This window comes from Rhipicephalus sanguineus, unplaced genomic scaffold (genome assembly GCF_013339695.2).
Source record: "Rhipicephalus sanguineus isolate Rsan-2018 unplaced genomic scaffold, BIME_Rsan_1.4 Seq452, whole genome shotgun sequence".
Taxonomy (NCBI): domain Eukaryota; kingdom Metazoa; phylum Arthropoda; class Arachnida; order Ixodida; family Ixodidae; genus Rhipicephalus; species Rhipicephalus sanguineus.
The window spans coordinates 38,732-60,001 of record NW_023615283.1 but is presented as its reverse complement, the minus strand read 5'-3'; the positions used below and the strand labels follow the sequence as shown (position 1 = coordinate 60,001).

At 43.3% G+C, this 21,270-nt stretch overlaps 1 protein-coding gene across 1 annotated transcript; it reads left to right on the top strand.

Moving 5' to 3' along the window:
- Positions 1-1,467: 1,467 nt before the first annotated feature.
- LOC119377390 (transforming growth factor-beta receptor-associated protein 1 homolog) lies at positions 1,468-20,900 on the top strand (the record flags this gene model as incomplete). Its single annotated transcript, XM_037646885.1, is given in 6 exon segments — positions 1,468-1,574; positions 3,684-3,795; positions 5,048-5,208; positions 9,778-9,856; positions 15,062-15,252; positions 20,477-20,900. Coding segments are annotated over 6 exon segments (795 nt in total), but the record flags the coding sequence as incomplete, so codon positions are not given.
- Positions 20,901-21,270: the final 370 nt, after the last annotated feature.

Genomic DNA, 21,270 nt, shown 5'->3' with positions numbered 1-21,270 from the left:
AGAAAAAAGGTGCATGTGATTAGAAAACGCACCACATCTGGAATATGGTCCACAACGTCATGCGAAAATAGACCACATCAGCGGTCAGAATGTTTAGACTACAATTAGGAGTCCAACTCATGAACGGTATAAGGACTTAGCGATTTTGATCGTGGCGAGGTAGTGCGGCCAGTGGGCAAAAATATGTCATCCATTTCAGCACATGGTGAGGCAAAGAAATAAAAAAGCCTTTAAAGTGTAGGTCACTGTGCACTCTGGCAGGAAACAGTGAAAAGTTAAGTGGCTGGCTACTTTCATGAACAACAGTAACGGCTACTGTGACACATTGTGCACAAAGCCTAAAGGGACACTAAGGAGAGAAGGGATTTCGCTCACATTAGTAAATTCCTGTTTTACAATGCCAAAAGCACCACTCTTCCCATGAGAAGACTCTTGATAAGCCAGAAAATGTAGATAAAGAAAACACAGTTGGCAATTCGCCGTGTAACCGTAGATCCCTACAGTGTCTGCTAAAAGCTACATAATTCTTTGTTAGTGAAAATGAATTACATTGTGCTGTAAGAGAGCCAGTGACTTAACATGGCAAGTTTTAGGAAGTTACATATATATACATTACATACATTTATCAGTCTAAATTGATTTAGTGCTTCAATTTTGTGCCCCTACCATCAGGCACTGTGGTAACGCATGTCCACGAACGCTTAGAGGGCAGGTAAAGTGTGATCACATGACTTATAACACAGATGCAGAACAAGTGTGCTCAGTGATAAAATTGACGAATCAAGAGGCTTGAATCTTGCATTCGGCATGGCGTGTATTGACTATACATGTTTCCATAGAAGTTTGCTCTTCTGCATGTTTGATTCACATGCTCTTGAGAGTGCAAGATATGAGCGCATGCCGACATGCGTAACTTCCTTTTTTTTTTTTTTTTAAATGACTGTCTTTCACTCGCTAGTGAACATTACAAAATTGTCACTTGGCGCAAGATGTGCCTTCAAGTGTAGACAGCTCAAATATTATTGCTGATTCTAATCAGATTGCATGCGCAACACGAATAGTGGTGTACATTCAAGAGCTCATGCAAGCACTAGCAATTACGTTGGAACATATGGTAATGTATAAGCGAGAAAATGTTTGACATCAGACATCAGATTTATAAGCTCACTGCTACCCTTTTACTGTGAGGGCTCTTTCTTTCGCTGGGCACAAGTCTGTCTAATAAAGAACTTGTTCTTTGGCTTATGATCTGAGTCGTATTGCTAACTGTCACAGCAACATTACAACATGGGGGCCTAAAGTTGTTTTTTATGTTCTCTATGATGCATTCAGTTCTTGAGGCTTCTTTAGTCTGCATTCATTGTATTCTGTACTGCACTTTGGGCTTATATATACATCACCTCGTTGAGCTGGCTGAGTGAGTGCTTGATGCATTTGGCTTTGCTTCTTTACATTGTTCTTTTATAGAAGGAGAAATATCACACCTTACTTGCGGTGATGTACCTGGATATGGTGCTACGTCTACTCAAAGAAAATGGTCCCAGCAGTGATTCAGAGAGACTGAAGACGATTCGGTGAGTAGGACAAACATCAGGAGCATTGAAGCAGGAAATATGTATTGACCGAGTTAGTTCTAAAAGCAGTATGTCATAAGCTCATAGTCATATTGACATCATCCACGAAGGAGTAAATGCAGACAGCAGTGAATTACCTTGGGCTGGAAGCAGTCCGTGCAATATAATTGACAAGGTTTTTAGGGTTGATAGGGTGTGTTGCACATTCAAGCTGTTGAAGTCGTTTTCCTAGTTTATCTATTTGTTTTACTAACCAAAATGTGTGTCAAATTGAACAGGGTGTTTTGCAGTTGCGCTTTCGCTTGAGCCAGTTGGTCGCACTTGCTGGTGCTATACTAATAAGAAATGAAACCAGTTGGTACTATATGACATCCTTCCTGTTGATGTAGAAGAGGAGGGGAATTGTTTGAGAGACTGTCTTTTTTAAACACAGCTAATGAAACCGACAGTTAAACCAAGGAAAGCATTGGGGACGTTATTTGTTCTAGTTTTAACTGTAGTTTAGTAATTATGACATAAATTGAAAGGAATAAAAGTGGACAAAAAATCACGCTTTGCGTCGGGGGTACCCGAGCCCACAAACCTCGCATTACGTGTTCGATGCTCTACCAATCGAGCAACAAAGAAGGGCATTCTGCTGTCTATTTTGTTGGGTACTTATGTGCGTGTAATCCCCGAGTGTGTTAGTCGGCGCCACTCGTGGCCAAGGCAGCGAGTGTGGAACACTCGTTTTACCAGAAGGCATCACGTGGCACATGATCTTCGCATGAGGTGGCAGCTGATTAATAAACTTTCGCATGCTATCTGAACTTTCACCAAAGCCGTTTATGTGTAGAGTTGATCATTAAAGCTTTCTGTTAATTTTGCCCATGGTATCTGTCCATTGCAACCGACCTTGGGATGTATTTTACTTTCCTCTCATAAACCATTCATCATTGTCCTCATCTTTAGCCTATTCTGTGTCCACTGCAGGACGAAGGCCTCTCGCAACGATTTCCAATTCACCCTAATCTGCACGAGCCGATTCCATTTTATTCCCATGAGCTTCTCAATTTCATCACTCTGCCCAACTCTCTGCCATCATCGGCTACATTTTCCAAGCTATTAGGTCCTCGGCATTTACCCGATTTCAGTGGACCCACGAATCTAACACACACCAAATTCTCACTGGTTCACATCGGGAAGATAAAAGTACATCTGAATATAATGTGCACCTGATTTTTAAAAGAAAATTATGTCGTGCTTCCATTGTTGATTAGAATAAAATGATACAGGTACAGCTTACCTTCATAGAATGGGAAATTTATTCTCCTGGCTGATGATGATAGAGGAAAATTCTCTTTGTTTCACTAATTTTGTGATCCTGTTTTTACTGGCTTAAAATTCCTTCTGAATAGGCCTCAAATGCTTGCCAATTGAAAGTCCTTTGCCTTGAAAAGGTAGGCATCACGGGCATGAGGGCTACACAGAGTTGCTTGACAGTCTGCAAGCTTTTTGTTTTTGGCACCTAGGTATTTTTCCATTTTTGACTCGTGTAAACTTTTTCTTGTTGAGATGCAGCTGAAGACCTCCCTTTGCATATGCCACTTCTGAATGCATATCTCGGGCACACATTGATGACTTGATACGTCTCGGTTGCCACTACCTTCAGTGAGCAAATAACATTCCTTTTAAGAGTTCTTATAATGAAAACAGCGCATTGCCGTTTTCACTCCACTGAGGAGCAGACATAACGTACACAGGTCACAGCTTTGTGCAAAATGAACCTGTGCCTGAGCTCTGTGAATCCACTGCAAAACATGCCCTGTTGCCATGTTGTGAAGATGGTTGTCACATTTCGTGTTACCTCTCTGGCAGTATGCTGCTGCCAAGGCCACGAATGCGATTTTGATTTCATATGTTACTGTAATGCGAACGCACTTTTTCAATGCACCTCTTTTCTTTTTTATTTAAAAAATGTGTGCATTCAGTATGAGGGAATACACTATTCAGATGCATCTTGTCGCTGTCTTTGATGTATCTTTTGCCCGGATTGCCGCACTTGCTTTTGCATATTAATTTTTAGCTTGGTTGAATTTATTTGCTTACATCACTCTGTGTGTTATGCAGGGAAAAGCTGCAGCACCTGTTGCGGACATCGAGTTCCTATCGGGTGCAGCTGTTGTTGGGCAGGACACTGGAGCATGGGTTGCATCAAGAGTGTGCCATTCTATACGGCAAGGTCAGTGACTGCATTCATAGTTTCAGAGAAAAAAAAGAAGAAAAAGAACTTTAATGTGGTTGATCTAGGCGTAATGTGCATCTATGTGGTGCAAGGTGTGTTGATCTTCATATAGGTGGATGTTATGCGTACGGGTCATGCACATTGCTTTTTCATTATCTCTGATAATGTAAAATGAAAACAGTGCATGGAGGATGCATTAGCAGACGATAGGGCTGTAGTGCAAGTAAAGGCCAAGTTGAGTGGCGTACAACTTTGTTCTTGATGCCGATACGTCGTCCTCTGTGCAAGTTCAGTTTGGTGCACAAGGTACATGAATAGGCCATTGCCTAAGTGCATTTTTAAAACTCGCAGAACTAAGCGAGAGAACACAGTTATAGCGCTAAGCTGAACGCAGTGTGTCCTTGTTCATTTGTGCTCTTGGTTTTGGGACGTTAATTAAACCACAGATATTATTATTATTCATTTGCGCTCTTTTAGTTCAGTACTAAGCTGAACTATTGATCCCCCACCAAGATGTCACCAGTAAATGTAAAGTCAAGTCAAGTCAAGTCAAGTTTATTTTCCAACATCAAGTCAGAGGTCCTTAGGCGAAAAAATATCGCAGACACCTTCTTTGCTCGCTTTTCCCATATATATTTTTTTAGTGAATTGTACACACTTCCTTCTACAAGTCTTTTCTGTACATATTTTTTCTTCTTCTTCGCTTTTCCCACGTTTGTGGTTGAATCGTATATACATTTTCTGCCAGTATTATCTGTAATATTTTTTTTTTGCACATTCTCACCTTCGTACGTTTCTTCATGCAAGAGTGATTATACTAGTGTTATTAGCACCGCTATATTCTTTTTTCGTGTATTCAATTTTTGTGTTCATTGTACCAAGTTATTCACACCCCCCCCCCCCCTATGTAATGCCCAACGGGCCTTTAGGGTAAATAAAATGAAAATAAAATGAAAAAAAGAGTGCCCAAAGAGCCTTACAAACAGCAGTAATATTTTTACAATGATGTTCACACTTACAACAGTACAAGCATTCACCAAATCAAACACGACAGAATAAATAACATACAAGGCATTTTATATGTACATAGTGAGCGTACATAAAACATCGCTCACATAATTCTTGCGAACATGTTGGACCACGTGCTCATAAAATTTAAAAGATGAGAAAATTATACTTATAGTACGTTTTCACCTCATTATAACGATGTTCTTAATCACGTCGACCAATCAATCACCCATGTTTGCAGCTGGAAGACCATGACAAGGCACTTCGCATTCTGGTCCACCAGCTGAAGGACTATGAGGCAGCCGAGGACTACTGCCAGCGACTGTCTCAAGGGCGAGACCGGCGCTTCCGACACCGCCTGTACCACACTCTCCTCGCCGTCTACTTGGACAGCAGTCTTCCGTGAGTCCTTTTAGTATGTTAGCCTTAAAAGGCACAAATTTGAAACAAAGCACAAGAATATGTCTTAAACAAACTGTGCTTCCTTGCTTAATACTTTTTATGTTACAGTACTATTGTATATGCCTTTTTCCATACTATTTACTGGCATACTAACGCTACCTAATTTTGGCTACTGCTGACTACCATGGTAATTAAATGTTGGCTAATGGTTGCTGTCAAGGTAATTCAAGTTAGAGGTAACGCTAACATATTTCTCTCGTATTTACCACTACACCACCATTGAAATATACTTTTCAGTCTCTCCATGCTGTCCGGAACCCTCCTCGTTTGTTTTTCTGTCGCTCATTTTATGTGCACACGCACAATGCCATTCTATTCTGAACATGTACAGGACATTGTGCTAAGAGTAATAACCTCGATAACCAAGTACTAGTATCAAGTAGTACCAGGTACTACTTCTGCGTAAATACAGTTGAAACTCAATTTTTCGTAACCCGATTTTGCGAATTTCCCGATTTGACAAACAAATTCAGATCCCCCCTGCAGTTGCTCATAGGCTTATTGCTTTTACGAACTCGAAATAACAAAACAAATTTCGCCGCCAAACCCGATTTAACAAAGCATTCCGGGAAAAAAGATGCATAAAAAAAGAGGTTTTTTCAAATTTATGGCATCTAGAATGTCTGGCAGTGTGCTGCCAGACATTCTATACGCCATAAATTCTAGACGCAGCCTGGCAATGCGTCGGGCTCCACAAGCCCGCAACACGAGCAGGAAGAGGCATTGCCCAGAGTTTGGGAACAGCTTCGTCGGCGTGACGAGATGGCCGCAGTTCATAACTTCGACGACTTCGTGATTGCCAACACAGACGCGGACACTGACACAACAGAAGTTCTCGACGACGACGAGATCGTGCAGCTTGTTTCCGACGTGCAAGAGGAGTCCGAAGATGCGAACGATCCGGATACTGTCGAAGCTCCCATGCCCACCCCAAGCCAGGTGATGGACGCCGTCGACCTTCTGAGGCGGTTTGCTGGGCCACACGAGGGGGCCGAGGACGCTTTGATTTCACTGGCCAGCTACAAGAATTGTCTGCTCCTGCTGCTCACAAAGCACACGCAGGTGTAAATCACGAGCTTTTTCACTAGGCAATAAATTTGTCGTTCTCTCGAACGAAATTTGTCGTTCTCTCGATTTTACAAAGTTCCTGATTTTTAACATACTTTGTAAATGAACTTTGTAAATGAGGTGAGTGGGGCCCGATCACCTCATTAAATTGAGGTTTAACTGTATGTCCTGCTTCTTTCGGGGCTAATTGTTAAGACAAGGCTTTGTTCAGTAGTAACTTTACTGTATGTTCCCTACATACTGTTCTCAATGTTATTTTCTTCATACTTAGTCTGCGTAATAATGCGTGATCAACAAGCTTACTGCCAATTACATATTTGTTAATGGCCCCACAACAAGCCTTCAGCTAAGGGGCCATACAACACACAATTTGTGTTTCCTTTCTGAGAAAAAAAACTTAAAAATTAAAACTCGATACTACTTGGGCTAGTTGGTTGAAATGCGTGTTGGAATGGCAGTGCAACCTACATACAAAATCTGATGTGTGTTTTTCACTTGTGAACAAGGCTCCCGTACGGGGTCCGAAACGTCGTGCTTTTATTTGCTTTTAATCGTGGTCAGAGTGTTGTTTTAATTGTCTTCATGATGTGTGTTTAATTATTTATCTATTTTCCTTTCATTAAGGGTTAGTTTTACTAGTCCAGCGGTGCGTTTCCTAGACTGCCTTTGTGTCTCATGTGTAGTTTGCAAACCTCTTTTAACCGGGTCGTGACTGTCGCAAATGTGGAGCACATCATTACAAGAAGGTTAATAGTCGATTCACATCTCATGGTTATTGCAATGTACGGTATAGTGTTTATGCTACAAACCAATCCCTATGTTGTTAGTCCTAGTGGTTGCTGATTTGACAACAGCTAGGTTTCACAACTTTCGCTGACACAGGAGTAAAGTTTTGATATGCATATCGCAAAAGACAGAATGAAACAAAAATTACTGTCGGGCAAGTCAGTGCGATTTCATTGCTAAGAAACCGAACAAAGATATTTAATGCAAGGGCAATATATATTGACGGGTGAAGTCACCGAAGCCCTCCTTGTTCGTCTGCCTCTCATGTCCTTGTTTCTTCTGTAAAAATGCCTTATGGAAAACTGCACATTTCTTTTGACACCATGAAAAAACATTTACGAAGCTAATGAATGATATATGATTGTGTTACTGTGCTTGCATCACCAAGAGTCTTTCTAATGAAGTAATCTCGACCACAAACTAGCAGACTAACTATTCTTTCAATTCATCGCTCATCCCTGCCATTTCTTTTTTTTTTCTTCCCCCCCCTTTTTTTTTCTGTATACACTGTAAGGCAGGGGTCTCAATCCCACCTCAGGTAGTGGGCCGCAGTCACGCAATTTAGTCCCGCAAGGGCCGGGACAGCGAAGTAGGTAGGAGTGGGTTTGGGGGTGGGCGGGGGGGTACTAGTATTACAAATTGCCAGCAAACATTGCCATTTAAAAGAAAGCCTTTCCCATATCTCATATACGGGTTATTTCTAGAGCTATGTGAATATCAAAATTTTGGGTGCGAAGCGAATTCGAATGTTGAAGTGGGAGTGCGAATCAAATTGAATAGTTTTAGAATATTTTTCGAATATTTCTCGAATATATCTCGAATATTTTTCTAATACTTCGAAGCGAAATTGCAGAAAAAAAGTTGGAGGGGATTGCTAAGCATATTCTTATTAGATAGCAACATGAAGGTGTTTCTTTTCGCTAGGTTGATGAAGCGCTGGCGGGGTGGTGTTTCATAGTATTCTTATCAAGAATGAGGCAATGTAGAGGCCTAATTGTATTTATGTACGTGATTTGGTGCAACCAAAGTGTTGCCGACAACACTTTACACGTGATAGGCAAAGATGCCATTTCCTCAGCCTCTCCTCCTCTTTCAGCTTCTGTGGAAGCCCAACTGATGTGGCGGACAAGGGTGTGCTCCCTTCAAGTCCGGAGTTCCAAATCTGCCTCGTAGACGTCGATATATAAGAACGTCTGAAATTTTGGATGCTAAAAAGCTTCGGCTTCCGATTTTTCAGACTTCCTGCCCAAATTTTTTCTCCAAAACAGCATTAATTGAGCCCCCACCTCTGTCACATCTTTCATCATGTTGGAACCAGCGTTTTCTTGAGTTAATACATTTGCGACCGTAGCACGGCTTGAAAGGCAGCTTTGCCGCAATACGAGAGTGTAATGAGGTGAAGCATATTGAAAATTTGAAGGGGTCGCTTTCAATCGGACGTTTACTGTATTTGTCTTTGGGAAGTTCGAATTGTTCGAATAGTAAAATTCCAGTGCGAATCGAATCAAATAGCAAACACTATTAGAAAAATATTCGCACACCCCTAGTTATTTCTGAAGGAGATTTGGCGCCAAGATTCCAACATGTCGATACCAATCTCCAAAATGACTAAAATCTGGACGCCGATTCTGAAATATTGTTTTTGTTTCACGGTTGTTTCAACACATGGTGACCACATGGGGTGCCTCACGTAAACAATGCTTTGGACCAATCATTCCAGTGTAGCTCACGAATATACTTATCGAGAAAATAAAAAAATGCGGGGCAAAGACAGTAAATATAAATGCACATATGCGTATATGACTTATTTACATAGAGTTTGATGTGTTTGATGTGGTCATTGCATTTTTAATTTTTTTCTTGGCTTGCGATTTTCCATTGTCACATTTCATTTCTGAATTTACAAAAAAAAGACTCAACTTACTACATATACGTCTAAGTTACTGTACTATACACTTTCCTTAATTTCCATACTTTTTGCAAAGTGCCTTGACTTATGTTAACACGTCACGTACCTATAGTCAATGCTGCACACTGTCGAACTGTAACACAGGGGACCGGGCTTAGTCAAGCCACCCCCTTTCTCCTTGCTGAGATGAAATAAAGTTTGACTTGATTTGATTTGATCTGGGGGCCATGGGCCACAAGCGAGAGGCCGCTGGCTGCGTGTTTGAAACCCCTGCTGTAGAGCTTAATGACAGGTACCCCTGTCACTATGCATAAGGTGTGAGGTAACCATGAAGCATGACATATATCTGTTGATGCACTCCAAGTGCAAAAGGGAAATCTGTGAGCGAGAGTTATTAGTGAGGAAAAAGCTTTGCGGGAAAGCTTAGTTGCAGATTTCTGTAAATTGTCAGGTGCTACCTTTCCAAGCAATCTAGTACTGCTCCTCTTCTTGAGCTTGTTTAGTTGGAATGTAAGTAACAGTGGCTACCCTATGAATGAACAAGTCACGGACACAATTAACTATTTGCCTTTCTTGCGTGATAACGTAAAGTGTGGTTGATTTTGTGTTGTTGATTTATAGCTGAAAAACAGAACAGCTTCCCTTGGCTGAGCAGCTTGAAACAGCTTGACTTCAGGATTGCATTAGTTTTCTGGCACATGATGTTCATTCAACACTCATATTGATTATGTTTTGTGATTACACAGGAAAAATGACCAAGAAGCGTTACTGCCAGCTGCCATCCAGCTGCTAAACAGCGAAGTGGCTGAATTTGATGCTGTGAAGGTACGGATGGCATTTTCCATTTATAAAGTCATCGCATCTATCACAAACAATTGGGTTGAACATTTTTTACCTGTCATGGTAGCTTAGCAACACATTATAACTTGGGCATCTTCTGCTAAGAAATGCTGACTATCATCTTCCGCTAAGAAATGCTGACTATCATCTGCAGCTAAGAAATGCTGACTATCATCTGCAGCTAAGAAATGCTGACTATCATCTGCAGCTAAGAAATGCTGACTATCATCTGCAGCTAAGAAATGCTGACTATTAGCAGACTTCGAAGTGGGAATAGCGGCTCATCTTGTATGGTTCCTGCGCCTCCCTATTCGAATGCACTTATGTTCCTGAAAAAAAATTTTTTGGATTGGTCCAGAAAGAAACTGCTTGAAGATATAAAATCAACCGCATCCCATACGTTGGCAGCAGCCTTCCATCGTAGCTAGCAACATAACAAAATGGCAGCAGAACGAGTCTTGTCTTAGTTTGGCAAGGACAGCATGCTGCTTTCAGGCTTTGGTTGTGAACGCTCATTTAACAGATAAGGTATTTTTAGTCTTGTGCTAATGTGAGTATTACTTGATTTGAAGTGACGTGTAAACCAGTAATTCAGCTAGTTGTGAGATTCCTCAGAGAACTTTACACATGTACTAGGTGCTATGAAATCTGACAAAACGAATTGGTTCGTTTCTTGCAAAGAAGGAAGCAGATTCACGTCAACCATGCTGTTATTCAGATGCAAATACAAATCGAGATGAAAAGTGCAAATCGAGCATTTTTTCACAGTGCCACCGACAGCACAGAAATTGTTTCCACATACTTTTGCTCACTGTTCTGCTCTATTATTTCACTTGAAATTTTATAATGGCAATGCTTGCACATTTGCACGCCACTGGGATGCCATGAAGTGTGACCTCAGCTGCGTGACACCAGTAGTTAGGCTGCTTGATTTGTTTTGAACAGTGAGCATACTGACACGCATGCCTGCTTTTGAGTGTGACAGGGTTTCACTGACTGAAACTATCACGTCCGTTCTCTTGTCGCATGGTGCAAGCCGCGCCTGAATGTATCGGAACAATCTGGAACGCTATCAGTTGTACTAATCAGATTGCATGCATGATGCGCTCAGTGGAGTACATTCTGGAATGCACATAACTACCACTTATTGTGCCGAGATATACCATGACCAGGGTTGCCAGGTTCAGCTACCTTGCGCCAATTTGGCAAGTTTTTGGGCCGCTAGCAGCAGAAAAGACGTCTCAGCTACTTGGCTACCTTTTGGCTACTTTCATGTTCTCTTGATTAGAACCAAATTGCCAATATCTGGTGGCGCCTCAGACACTGGTGTTCGAGTGCACGGTGTCAGAGCATGGTGGCCCAGGCTTGTTTCAACCTCTCAAAATTGAATTTGGCACTTGCATTACGCAAAATAAAAGGCTCTTGGATATGTAACTGGCATTCGGGGAAAACTTGCATGGCACCTCAGTTTGGAGACCACCTATTGCTGAACGCGTTTTTAATCTGTAATTTCAAGAACAGAACAAATGAAAGCGCTCCATGTCTAGAGTGCTCTGCACTGATCGACTTCGGAAATCGGATATCCGATGAAATGCTTCTGTCATTTGTTAGGTCTTGCGTCATCACGAAAGACATGATTGCGAAGCTACAATTTATGCTTCGATTCGAGCAACTGTGATCTTGTGCACACATTATGCTGCACTAATTCTTATTGCCACCACAGCTGTTACTTCTACCGTAAAATCCCGAGCAAGTGCCGCCCCCCCCCCCCCCTCCCCGCTGCGGTGAAGGATAATCCGACAAGATTTGGAGGGGAGGTTGCTCTTGCTTGGTCATGGATCAAAATTCAACATGGCGGCGGAAGAGCGGCGCGTGCTTTCAATGAAATGCTTTATTGAATATGCATGCATTAACTGTCGTTCGCCCTCGTCGGATGAATAAAACCAGTGAATGAAACAATGAAAATGGCGGGAGGGAGGGAGGCACTTGCTCGATCATTGGCATGTATTTCAGATCTCCCGAAAAATGGAGGGGGCGCATGCTCGGATAGGGGTGCTTGCTCGGGATTTTACAGTAGTCCTTTTCAGAACAGTTACGCAAGACGCGTGAAAAGAGTGTCGCTTTTGCAACAGCACAACCAACTTCGCCATCCTGCTAAAGTAAAAAATTTATGCTCGAGTACAGCGCTGCTCCAAAAGAGAAATGCTGCTCAAAGCTGTGATTTTTTATTATTAAATGCTCCGAACCTGCTCTGGGAATCTGAAAAGAAATGATCTTTAACCATGTGACCATCCAGCGAACCTAAACGAAAGCAATAACAAGCTGTATACTATCAACCTAATACGCTAGTATTTAGCTTGTATACCAGCTGCAGACTAGCGTATTGACAATGCCACAACTAGTCGCACGATATAAACCTGACTTAGCTGTATATTTGTATTTGATAAGCAGATTATTTCGGTGAAATGTGCGTGAGATTAGTTCGATATCACACTGATTACTAACTGGTGCTGTGACAACTGTGATGTGTGACTGATTGCATTTATCACTTCATCAGCTTTGGCCTTATTTATGCCACAAGAACTGGCATTTTAAGTGTATATGTCATTTAGCTGTTTTTATTTATTTATATTTGTTTTAAATTTTCAGTGCAGGCGATCTTGTTGAAATATGAAAATAATTGATTGCTTTGATCTCGTACCGATTAAAAACTGCTGCTTTAGTGACAGTTCTATGTAATTGTGGTTGCTTTTATAATTTGGCGCTCAGATTTATCGCTTTTATATTAATTCTGCCACAAGTACTGGTATTTTAAATATATATAGCTAATTTTTCTTAGTGTTCATTGGCCATCCATCTGCTGATTTGTTCCTTGCAATTTGCAGCAATTATTGTATGTGCAATATGTTTAATAATAAATATTAGTATTTATGAAATGTTGAAGTGATGCTTTAAACTACAGGAGCCGTTTGGAATATTTTGCCATTTGCTACAGAAACACTAATAGCTGCTCCAAGCTAGCATATTTTCAGCTTCAGAATCTGCTCCAAAAAACGAAATCGCTTCTGCCACTGATCTCAGTAATTTTGATTTAAGGGGAGATGCTACTCGAAGAAACTTTTTCTTTAATATTCACCCTAGAGCAATGAAACTTGAGTCGATTATAGAACTTCTTATGCTGATTTCAAATATATAATTAGTTTTCTTGCAAGTTGCATACTTTTAGTTCTGCAACATGACAAAGTGAAAAACTTAAGCCTTTTGCCCCCCCCTCTTTTCAGACCTAAACTTCAATAATTTTTTACAATTGATAGTTCATAATGTTTCAAATAAAGTGTGGAATGCAAATAACTAATTAGGAAGTTCATACAAAATATGTACTAGACGTGAAAAATTTTAACGTGGGAAGTTCATATTTCTCCTACCCTAGTAAAAGTTTACATGACTTTTTTTTATTATATAATAAGAGTATTGAAACGTGAACAAGATAATTGCATTTCTCGTACTTTGGAAAAAATTTGGAAAAAATTTCATGCAGATCTGAGCACCAGAAGTACCCGAAAAATGAGGGGCACATTGACAAAAATGGCAAAATTTGTGTTTTGAGAAAAACGAATTTTAAAGTCCAAATTGCGTGTTTATTTATCAAAGATGTCATTGAATGGGACAAAATTTGTACACAAGAAAGAACAATCCTCCTTGTAGTGGCCACTGCCATTAAAATGCGCCAGCACCATAGGTTTGGCCCTCACGGCTCTTTCGAGCCGACTCCTCGACAAGAGATTTTTTCTTCAGCGCACGCCGACGAGCCCTTGCTTCTCCTGTTAGTTTTTGAGACATTTCTTTCTGGCGTGTGCTGTCCCGTGATGTGCCAAGAGCAACCAGATCATGAGGCAGGAGCACGCCAAGCTCTTCCAGAACACGTTCAAAACTGGAGTGCCCTCGATTAAACCAACATGTTCAGTGCTGTCATATCAGCAATCAACGAAGACTCGTCGTCCTGTGATTTTTCTTCGTCTTCGAAGAGTCCGATCTTTTTCTGGGAGGCACTCACATATTCGAATGCCGCGGCAAACTCGTTGGACGCATCGGTGTCACTGCCACTACGCCTTGCGGCAGCAGACGATCTTCTCGTGGTTTGAGTGTCCGGCTTTGATTTGCGCCGGCGTCCTCGAAATTTGTGCACCGCGTGAAACTTGACAGGCCGGTGACAGCGCTTCCTACGGCTTTCTTCATCCATAACGGATAAGCACTCGAGAAAAGCGCTGTTCAGCTGCGCTGCTCGATGAGACACAGATCCTGCAAGTAGGCTTCACAGCACACGCACTCAGCGGCCAACGGCGGCTCCCAATCCGTACCGCGTGATTTAAAGCCAGTCGCGGCGCTCGAAAAAGGCGGCAAAAGCGTGCTTCTCTTTATTATTTCTTGCGCTGCAGAAGCGCGGGAAACCGTCGCTATTTGAAGAGTGAGGCTCGGCTCTTCGCCTCATGCGGTCGACAATGGCGAGCGGCGCATTATCAGCGGCAAGGTGCTCGAAGATGTCACACTTTCGGCCTTTTGACAGCCACCTTGTGCTCTTTAGACGCAATTTTAAAGCATTTCCAGTTGAGTCTCGACATTGATTTTTTTTTTCCAGAACAGTAGAGGTACTAATCTTAACAAAACAGGTGAAAACAAAAAATCGATAATTTTTTAGAAAACTCGCGTTTTTCGACCCGCATCTCCCCTTAAAGGGTTTGTATGCTGTACTTTACATTTTTGCCAAAAGGCTTGGCATTTTAGTCAGTTAAATAAAAATGTAGCGGTTGTTTTCACACACGCGTGGCTACTTTAGGCTACTTCTACTAGCCTTGGATCAAATTGGCTTCTTTTCAGCTACTTTGTCCAATTTTCTGGCTTTTTTTGTCTTTTCGACTTGGCAACCCTGACCATGACTCATGCGTAAGAGCTGATGCGCTTGATCTGCAGATCAGATTACTAACGACCGACGATTGTGTTCGCTGCTGTCATTGTACAAGTGTTACTTCCTCTACCGTGCACAGTTTTGTCCAATAAAGATCTCAGTCTTTACCAGTTTGTCTGCTATGTTCTTCACTGTCACAACCACGTGATAATACAGTTGAATGTTGTAGGCATACTTAGCGCTTCATGAGAAGCAGAAGGCCTAACTGTAGCCCTGACCGGGTGCAGGTGCTGCAGCTGCTGCCCCCTGATTGGTCAGTCTCCCTGATGGACCAGTTTCTGGCAAAGGCGGTGCGCACCTCGCTACACCGGTGCAACACGGCTCGGGTCGAGAGCGCCCTCCGCCGTGCCGAGAACCTTCAGGTGCGCCTGCGAGAGGCCCTGCTGCACCAGTCCTCGATGACACTCACCGAGGATAGGTGGGTAACTGCCGGCGCTGTTGCAGTCGTCGTACAATTTCTGTAGGTGAAGCACCTGAGGAGGGAGTACAGTATAACCCCGCTGTTACGGTCCTTTGTGATGTGTTTTCCCGACTGTTACGTCGTTTTCCGCCGGTCCCAGCAGAGCTCGCATAGAGTACAATGTATTGGGAACCCCGCTGTTACGTCGTAACTGTGGGACCGTTCCCGCATGATAAGTCGCGAAGTGCGCTCCGAGCCGACCGAGTGAGTACCGAAGAGAGCGGCCATGGTGACTTTTCACGCAACTTGGCCTGGTTTGACCGTAACATTAGCCGCAAGCGAGATATACTTTCGGTTGACGCAAACAAAAGCATAGCCTTCGAGATCCGTATTGCAAACATGGCGTCTATGACGTAATTGCTTGCGAAAGCAAGGCCTTCGAGATTGGTATTTACTTATAACAAGAGCATAGCCTTTGAGATTTGTATTGCAAAGATGCCGTCTATGACGTAATTGCTTGCGAAAGCAAGGCCTTCGAGATTGGGATTGGCAAGGAGTTCGAGCTGGGTTGGAGTTCATGTGGTCGTGCGCGCGGTTCGCGGTCGGACTCGCCGCTCTGGTCGTGCTTGCGTGTGCTTAGTTCTTTCATGCATACAGCTGTTGCTGCTGCTAAAAAAAAATCACGTACGTTGATTACATTTCTGTGGATGACGCCGTCGCTAGCAACGTTTCTAGAACCAGGTCAGTTTCGCAGCTCCCCATAGACGCCTGCTCTCCTAAGTGGATGCGACGGCTGATGCAAGAACTAGCGGCGCTGCAGTTCCATCTTGCAAGCCTCACGCGTCGTCTGCTACAAGTTACAACACCCACGTGACCTATCGTAGCTGCAGCTTTCGGCGGCCACAACAGCCGAGATTCCGAGATGCCGACGCAAGAACTAGCGGCGCTGCAGTTCCATCTTGCATCATGCCTCAGGCGTCGTCCGCTACAAGACCCATGTGACCTATCGTAGCTGCAGCTTTTGGTGGCCGTGACAGCCGAGATTCCGAGATTTAAACATTTTCAATAACCTCGGCTGTTTTAAAACGTGATTATTTCACAAACTAAGCTCCAGGAATATCAAAAGATAATCAAACCTGACCTATAACAATGGTACATTCTCACACGTCTAGCTGTCCTCTCGCACAAATATTCCATTGCCGTCAACCTGTGTTTAGCCGCCACGGTGGAACAGTGGTTACGGTGCTCGGCTGCTGACCCGAAGGTTGCGGGATCGATCATGACTATGGCAGTCACATTTTTTCTGTAGAGGCGAAAATGACACTGGCTCATGTACTTAGATTTGTCGTACTTAGCAAGTCGTAAAACAGAGGACCGTTGACAATTTGCGGCCGAATTACGATTTCTTGAGAAAGGCGTACAACGCGAACTATGGTTGGTCAAGGTACCTGATTTTATGCCCTGAGCTCGGTTAGGCGACTTGTAGTGAAGTTAGTCTTCACGATTCTGGTGGGATTGACGTTCAGAAGATATTCCTTGCAAGCCTTGATTCATAGAAGTGATGACCAGTGTTCCTTTCCGAGCTGCTCGTGCAAGACGCGCATCAAGATGACATTCTTCAGCTTTGTCCCTTTCACACGTGCTAAATCGAAAGAACTGCTTCCCAAGCGACCACCGTTCGCAGACAATCACGCAAGGAGTACGGAGAAAGTGAGCACAGAGAAACGCGCAACGCATCACAAGCGGCTACTCCTCGCGCGTCTGAGATCGCTGCGTAGATGCGTCGCCTCCGCGATTAGCTTCACCAACGCACCATTGAGAGCAACAGTGGGTTGCCGTGTTCGATCCTGGGGGCCACGGCAAGTGAAGCGAAATGGAGCAGCAGCGCCATAAGTTCACGCGTCGGCTGCCTGTGCCGGTGCGCGAGCGGAGCTGTGAAACTGTATTGGTTCTAAAAACGTTGGTCCCCAGCTTCGCGTTTCTACCCGTCGACTGGACCGTGGCTGAGTGCGCCAATGTGTGCACCAGTGATGAAATTATGAGTTGGTGGAGCCGCTTTCGGGGGTAGTTCTACTTTTGCAAGGCGTTCGACCGTTTACTACAAGCCACGGTGGTCCGACACTATGCCAATGGTTCTACAGTATCGCTCGGAGACGCCGACGCAACCGGCGATAATCTCGCGAAGGCATTGCCGTAAGTGATCACTTGTCAGGTGTCGGCCATCGTGGCACTAGGTTTATGAAAAGGATGTGAGACTGCAGGTGCTTGAAAAACTTTTCGTGCTGCTCGGACATGAGTAAAAGCACCAGGCAACGTTGCACGGTTTTTTCACGCGTAAGCATTGAAATAAAATACAGTACCACTAAATATTTTGTCGTTTTTCCTATTTTTCGGCTTTTGCGTTTCTCGTCTCTTAGTTTATTTCCTACGGTCCCTTCAAAAACGTATCAGCGGGGTTCTACTGTACTTTGTGGAGCAGTAGTTTGTGCATAAGCCTCACGTCATTGCATGAGCTCTCGCTGCTTGGCAATGTCTTCTCCTCTTGATATGAAACTAGTTCTGTGGACTCTCAGTGAACAGAAATCTCTTAAACGGAATTGCTGCTTAACCCTTTGCGGTCCGTTGTCGGGCAGCGCCCGACAACGCAACACGGCCGTAGCGGTCCGCTGTCGGGCCCCGCCCGACAAGGGTGTTCGTGGTTTAAATTTTGCTGTTTTCTCACCGCGAGTCGCGCGCATTTTTTGTATACATGAAGGGCCATCTCTTGAGGAATAAGTGAGCTTTGTTTGTTGAGGTTTTACTTTTTTGACACTAGGGTGCAGCACTATGATCAGCACGGGGCCTAGAGCGTACCCACTCGCGCGCGCGGTTCGCTGAGAAGCATGGCCACGTTTTCACCGCGTGCGTTTTACGGCGGTGCTTTTAGCGAAAGCGAGGATGACTTTAGTGAGGAAGAGAATTACGTGCCTCCACCAGACAGTGATGACAGTGATTCGACAGAAGTGAGTGACGAAGACGACGACGGCGGCGGTGGAAACCTGCAGTAATAACCCTGGCCTGCACACAGGGGAATGCTTTGAGCGGTATCATACGTTGCCCAAATATCACTAAAAGAGTTGCCTGCAGAATGCAGGAGCAAAAATAAATATCCTGTGCGTTTCTCTTCCACAGCTTGTGTTTTTATTCGCGGCGCCAGAAACTGGCGAAATAGTTTCGGACCGCTAGAGCCGGAAAGTGGGTAAAGGTTTTGGACCGCAAAGGGTTAAATGGAACAGCTGCCTCTGACACGGTTGATTTCATTCTTGAATTCTGCCCCCCTGTTCACCTCTCCGTAAGCAGAACTCCTGTTAAACGGAACATAATTTCATGGGTTTGGCAGTTTCCGTTTAACGAGAGTCTACTGTACTTTGTATTTTCAAAACTAAATTTTGTGATGCATAGGTGGATTCAGCTCTCCCGCATTTCTGCCCAGACATAACGGCACTTAATTTTTAGCAAAATTGAGAATGCAGTAGCAATACCACTCGCCTACCCAAGCCTATCCAGCATCTGCAGCTGGTCAGATGCCATAGAAAATGTTCTGGCCATCTGCAATTCTATAGGGATCATTGATTGAATTCTGCTTCTCACACCTGTCTTTGACTTGTAGTCGTCATCCGTTACTGGCGTATCAGTTTGGAACAATCACTCACTAGGTTGACAATGTCTTCGTTTTCTGTTCCCATTGCACTGCTCCTTTCTTTTTTTACGTACTGGCAGTTAAGTGTAAAAGACATGTATTTTACATCCAGCATACTTTCTTGCATTGTAGTCTTGCACTGTAGGCACTACAGTACAGAACAGCAGAAAGGCTCATTTTGAAATGACAGTGAAGAACTCTGAAAGCACTCTGCATCCAGACTTGAATGCAGATTTAAGACAAAAAGATGAAAGGCTTTGTGAAAACTTGGGCACCTTCTGGAAGCTGTCATGTCCAGAGTGGTTTTGCCGTCAGGCTATGGTGCAAACCTTGATCTGTGACCCTGCATGTGTCTATGAGTAGAAGGAAATGAAAGCTGAGAGGATGCGTATGAAATTCTTATTCTTGTAACGTGCGCTTATTCCAGGGTCTTTGATGAAGTCTTAAAGCACCATACCACATGTGTTATGACATTTTACCTGCATCAACTTTGGAAGCGAGTGGTGTTACACTGTATTTCTATATTAAAATTCAGCCAGATTATGAACTTGTGTTTAATCATGACACAGTGAAATTTGCGCGTGAGATACGGTCATGAATCAAAATAGCAAGATGGCCTACTCAGTGGCATAAGTGGCAGCATTGAGGTCTGTTGTACTTGATTTTTCTTTCATAAATTTTTGTTGAGCTCTTTGTGCACGATACAGTCCAACCTTGATGTAATGAACATGGACATAACAATTCTTATATATATAATGAAGCTAATATGCAATGTTTCTTGCTAATATTGGCATGTAATGGACAGATGCTTGGCTATAACATGTATATGTATTCATGCAACATAAATTTTGGCTATAAATGACAGTGCTCACTTGTGCTTCTAAAATGCATTGATTTTTTGTCCACAGAGCAGTTAATTCCTAACTATTACTTAGTTTTAGAAAGGGTCAGTTACCGGTAGTAACACGAAAAAAAAAAAAAGAGGAATCAGTATGAACTGTCGGGAGCTAGTGTTTGGACTCTTTCATTGCCTCCTGTGGCTATAAAATAATGGACAGAATTTCTGCCAACAAGTTCTTGCCAAGCAGTTTTGCCAGTTCTGTGTCTGGGTGCAGGAGGGACCAGAATATCTGCTGACATTGTCCAACAAACTTGCGCTGTTATGAACAGAAATGTCGATGCTAACACTTAATCATATTCTTCTATTGCTACAGGCAACAATGACGGTCATGCATGAAACATTGAAAGGTAGCAATAAAATATGGAAACTTGAAATGACAGGTGACCTTGATAAAAGGTTAGATTCCCATATCAGAAAAGGCTGAACACCGACGAACCCACAATCGATAGAGCATAGATTATATTGCAAGACAGTGCTTGCAGATACGCATGTGACCATGCGTACCTGAGAGGGCCTAATTTGTGTACTCCCGCATTTCTGCACACTCGCTGGTGCCGGGTTCTTTGTGAACTATGCCTCTGCCACCACTGAAGTCTGTAACTCGCGAAAGCTTCGCTTGGAAATTAATATGTTAATGCAATTTTTCCTTTTCCCAACTCCAGGACATGCGCCATCTGCCTGAAGCACTTCCAGGATCCTTCGTTCGCGTGGTGCCCCAATGGATCCGTCGTGCACGTCGACTGCATGAAGAATGTGGCCGGAACACAGGGACATTCCAAGGACAGTTCGCGGAGCAGCCCCAGATGATGACGGCTGGTTCGATGCTAGTCTCCGTAGACTTAAGGTTGGGGGGGCACGTTAGATCTTTGCGGAAGGTCTAGTCTATCGCATTTCCACCAAACGCTAATTGCAACGCAACGAGTTAATCATTTGCGTCTTCTTAAGGCTATTACAAACAAACGCAAGCGGACACGTTGCATTGTTGCTGCCCCCCTCCCCCTTCCCCCAATTCGCAACCTCGACTTCAGACTTGTACAGTGTTTACTTGCTGTCTACAGAATAAATGTATTTATTTTCTCGGCTCAAGTGTGCATTCTAAATCCCCAACACACTTAAAAAACAAAGTGCTTGCGAAGGAATCATTTGGTGCGTGGTTATTGCAGTATTTAGAACTTCTAAAGGAGTTCTTAAACTTACTAGAAGTTCTAAAGAACTTCCATAAAAGTTCAACTGTTCGCAGTGTTATAAATTTCACTGCTGGACCTTCCAAACAACACTCAGACGAGACTAACATCAATGTCACGCGGGCACTTTTGATCGTTATCAAGGCCTGTCTGGATTCTTGATCGCATTCAGCAATGGTCACTGCTACATGGTTCAAACTAATCCAGATCAAGTTTGGCGCAGACGTCAGTCAAATCACGGTACGGGAGCCAGATCATGGTGCGCAGATAGC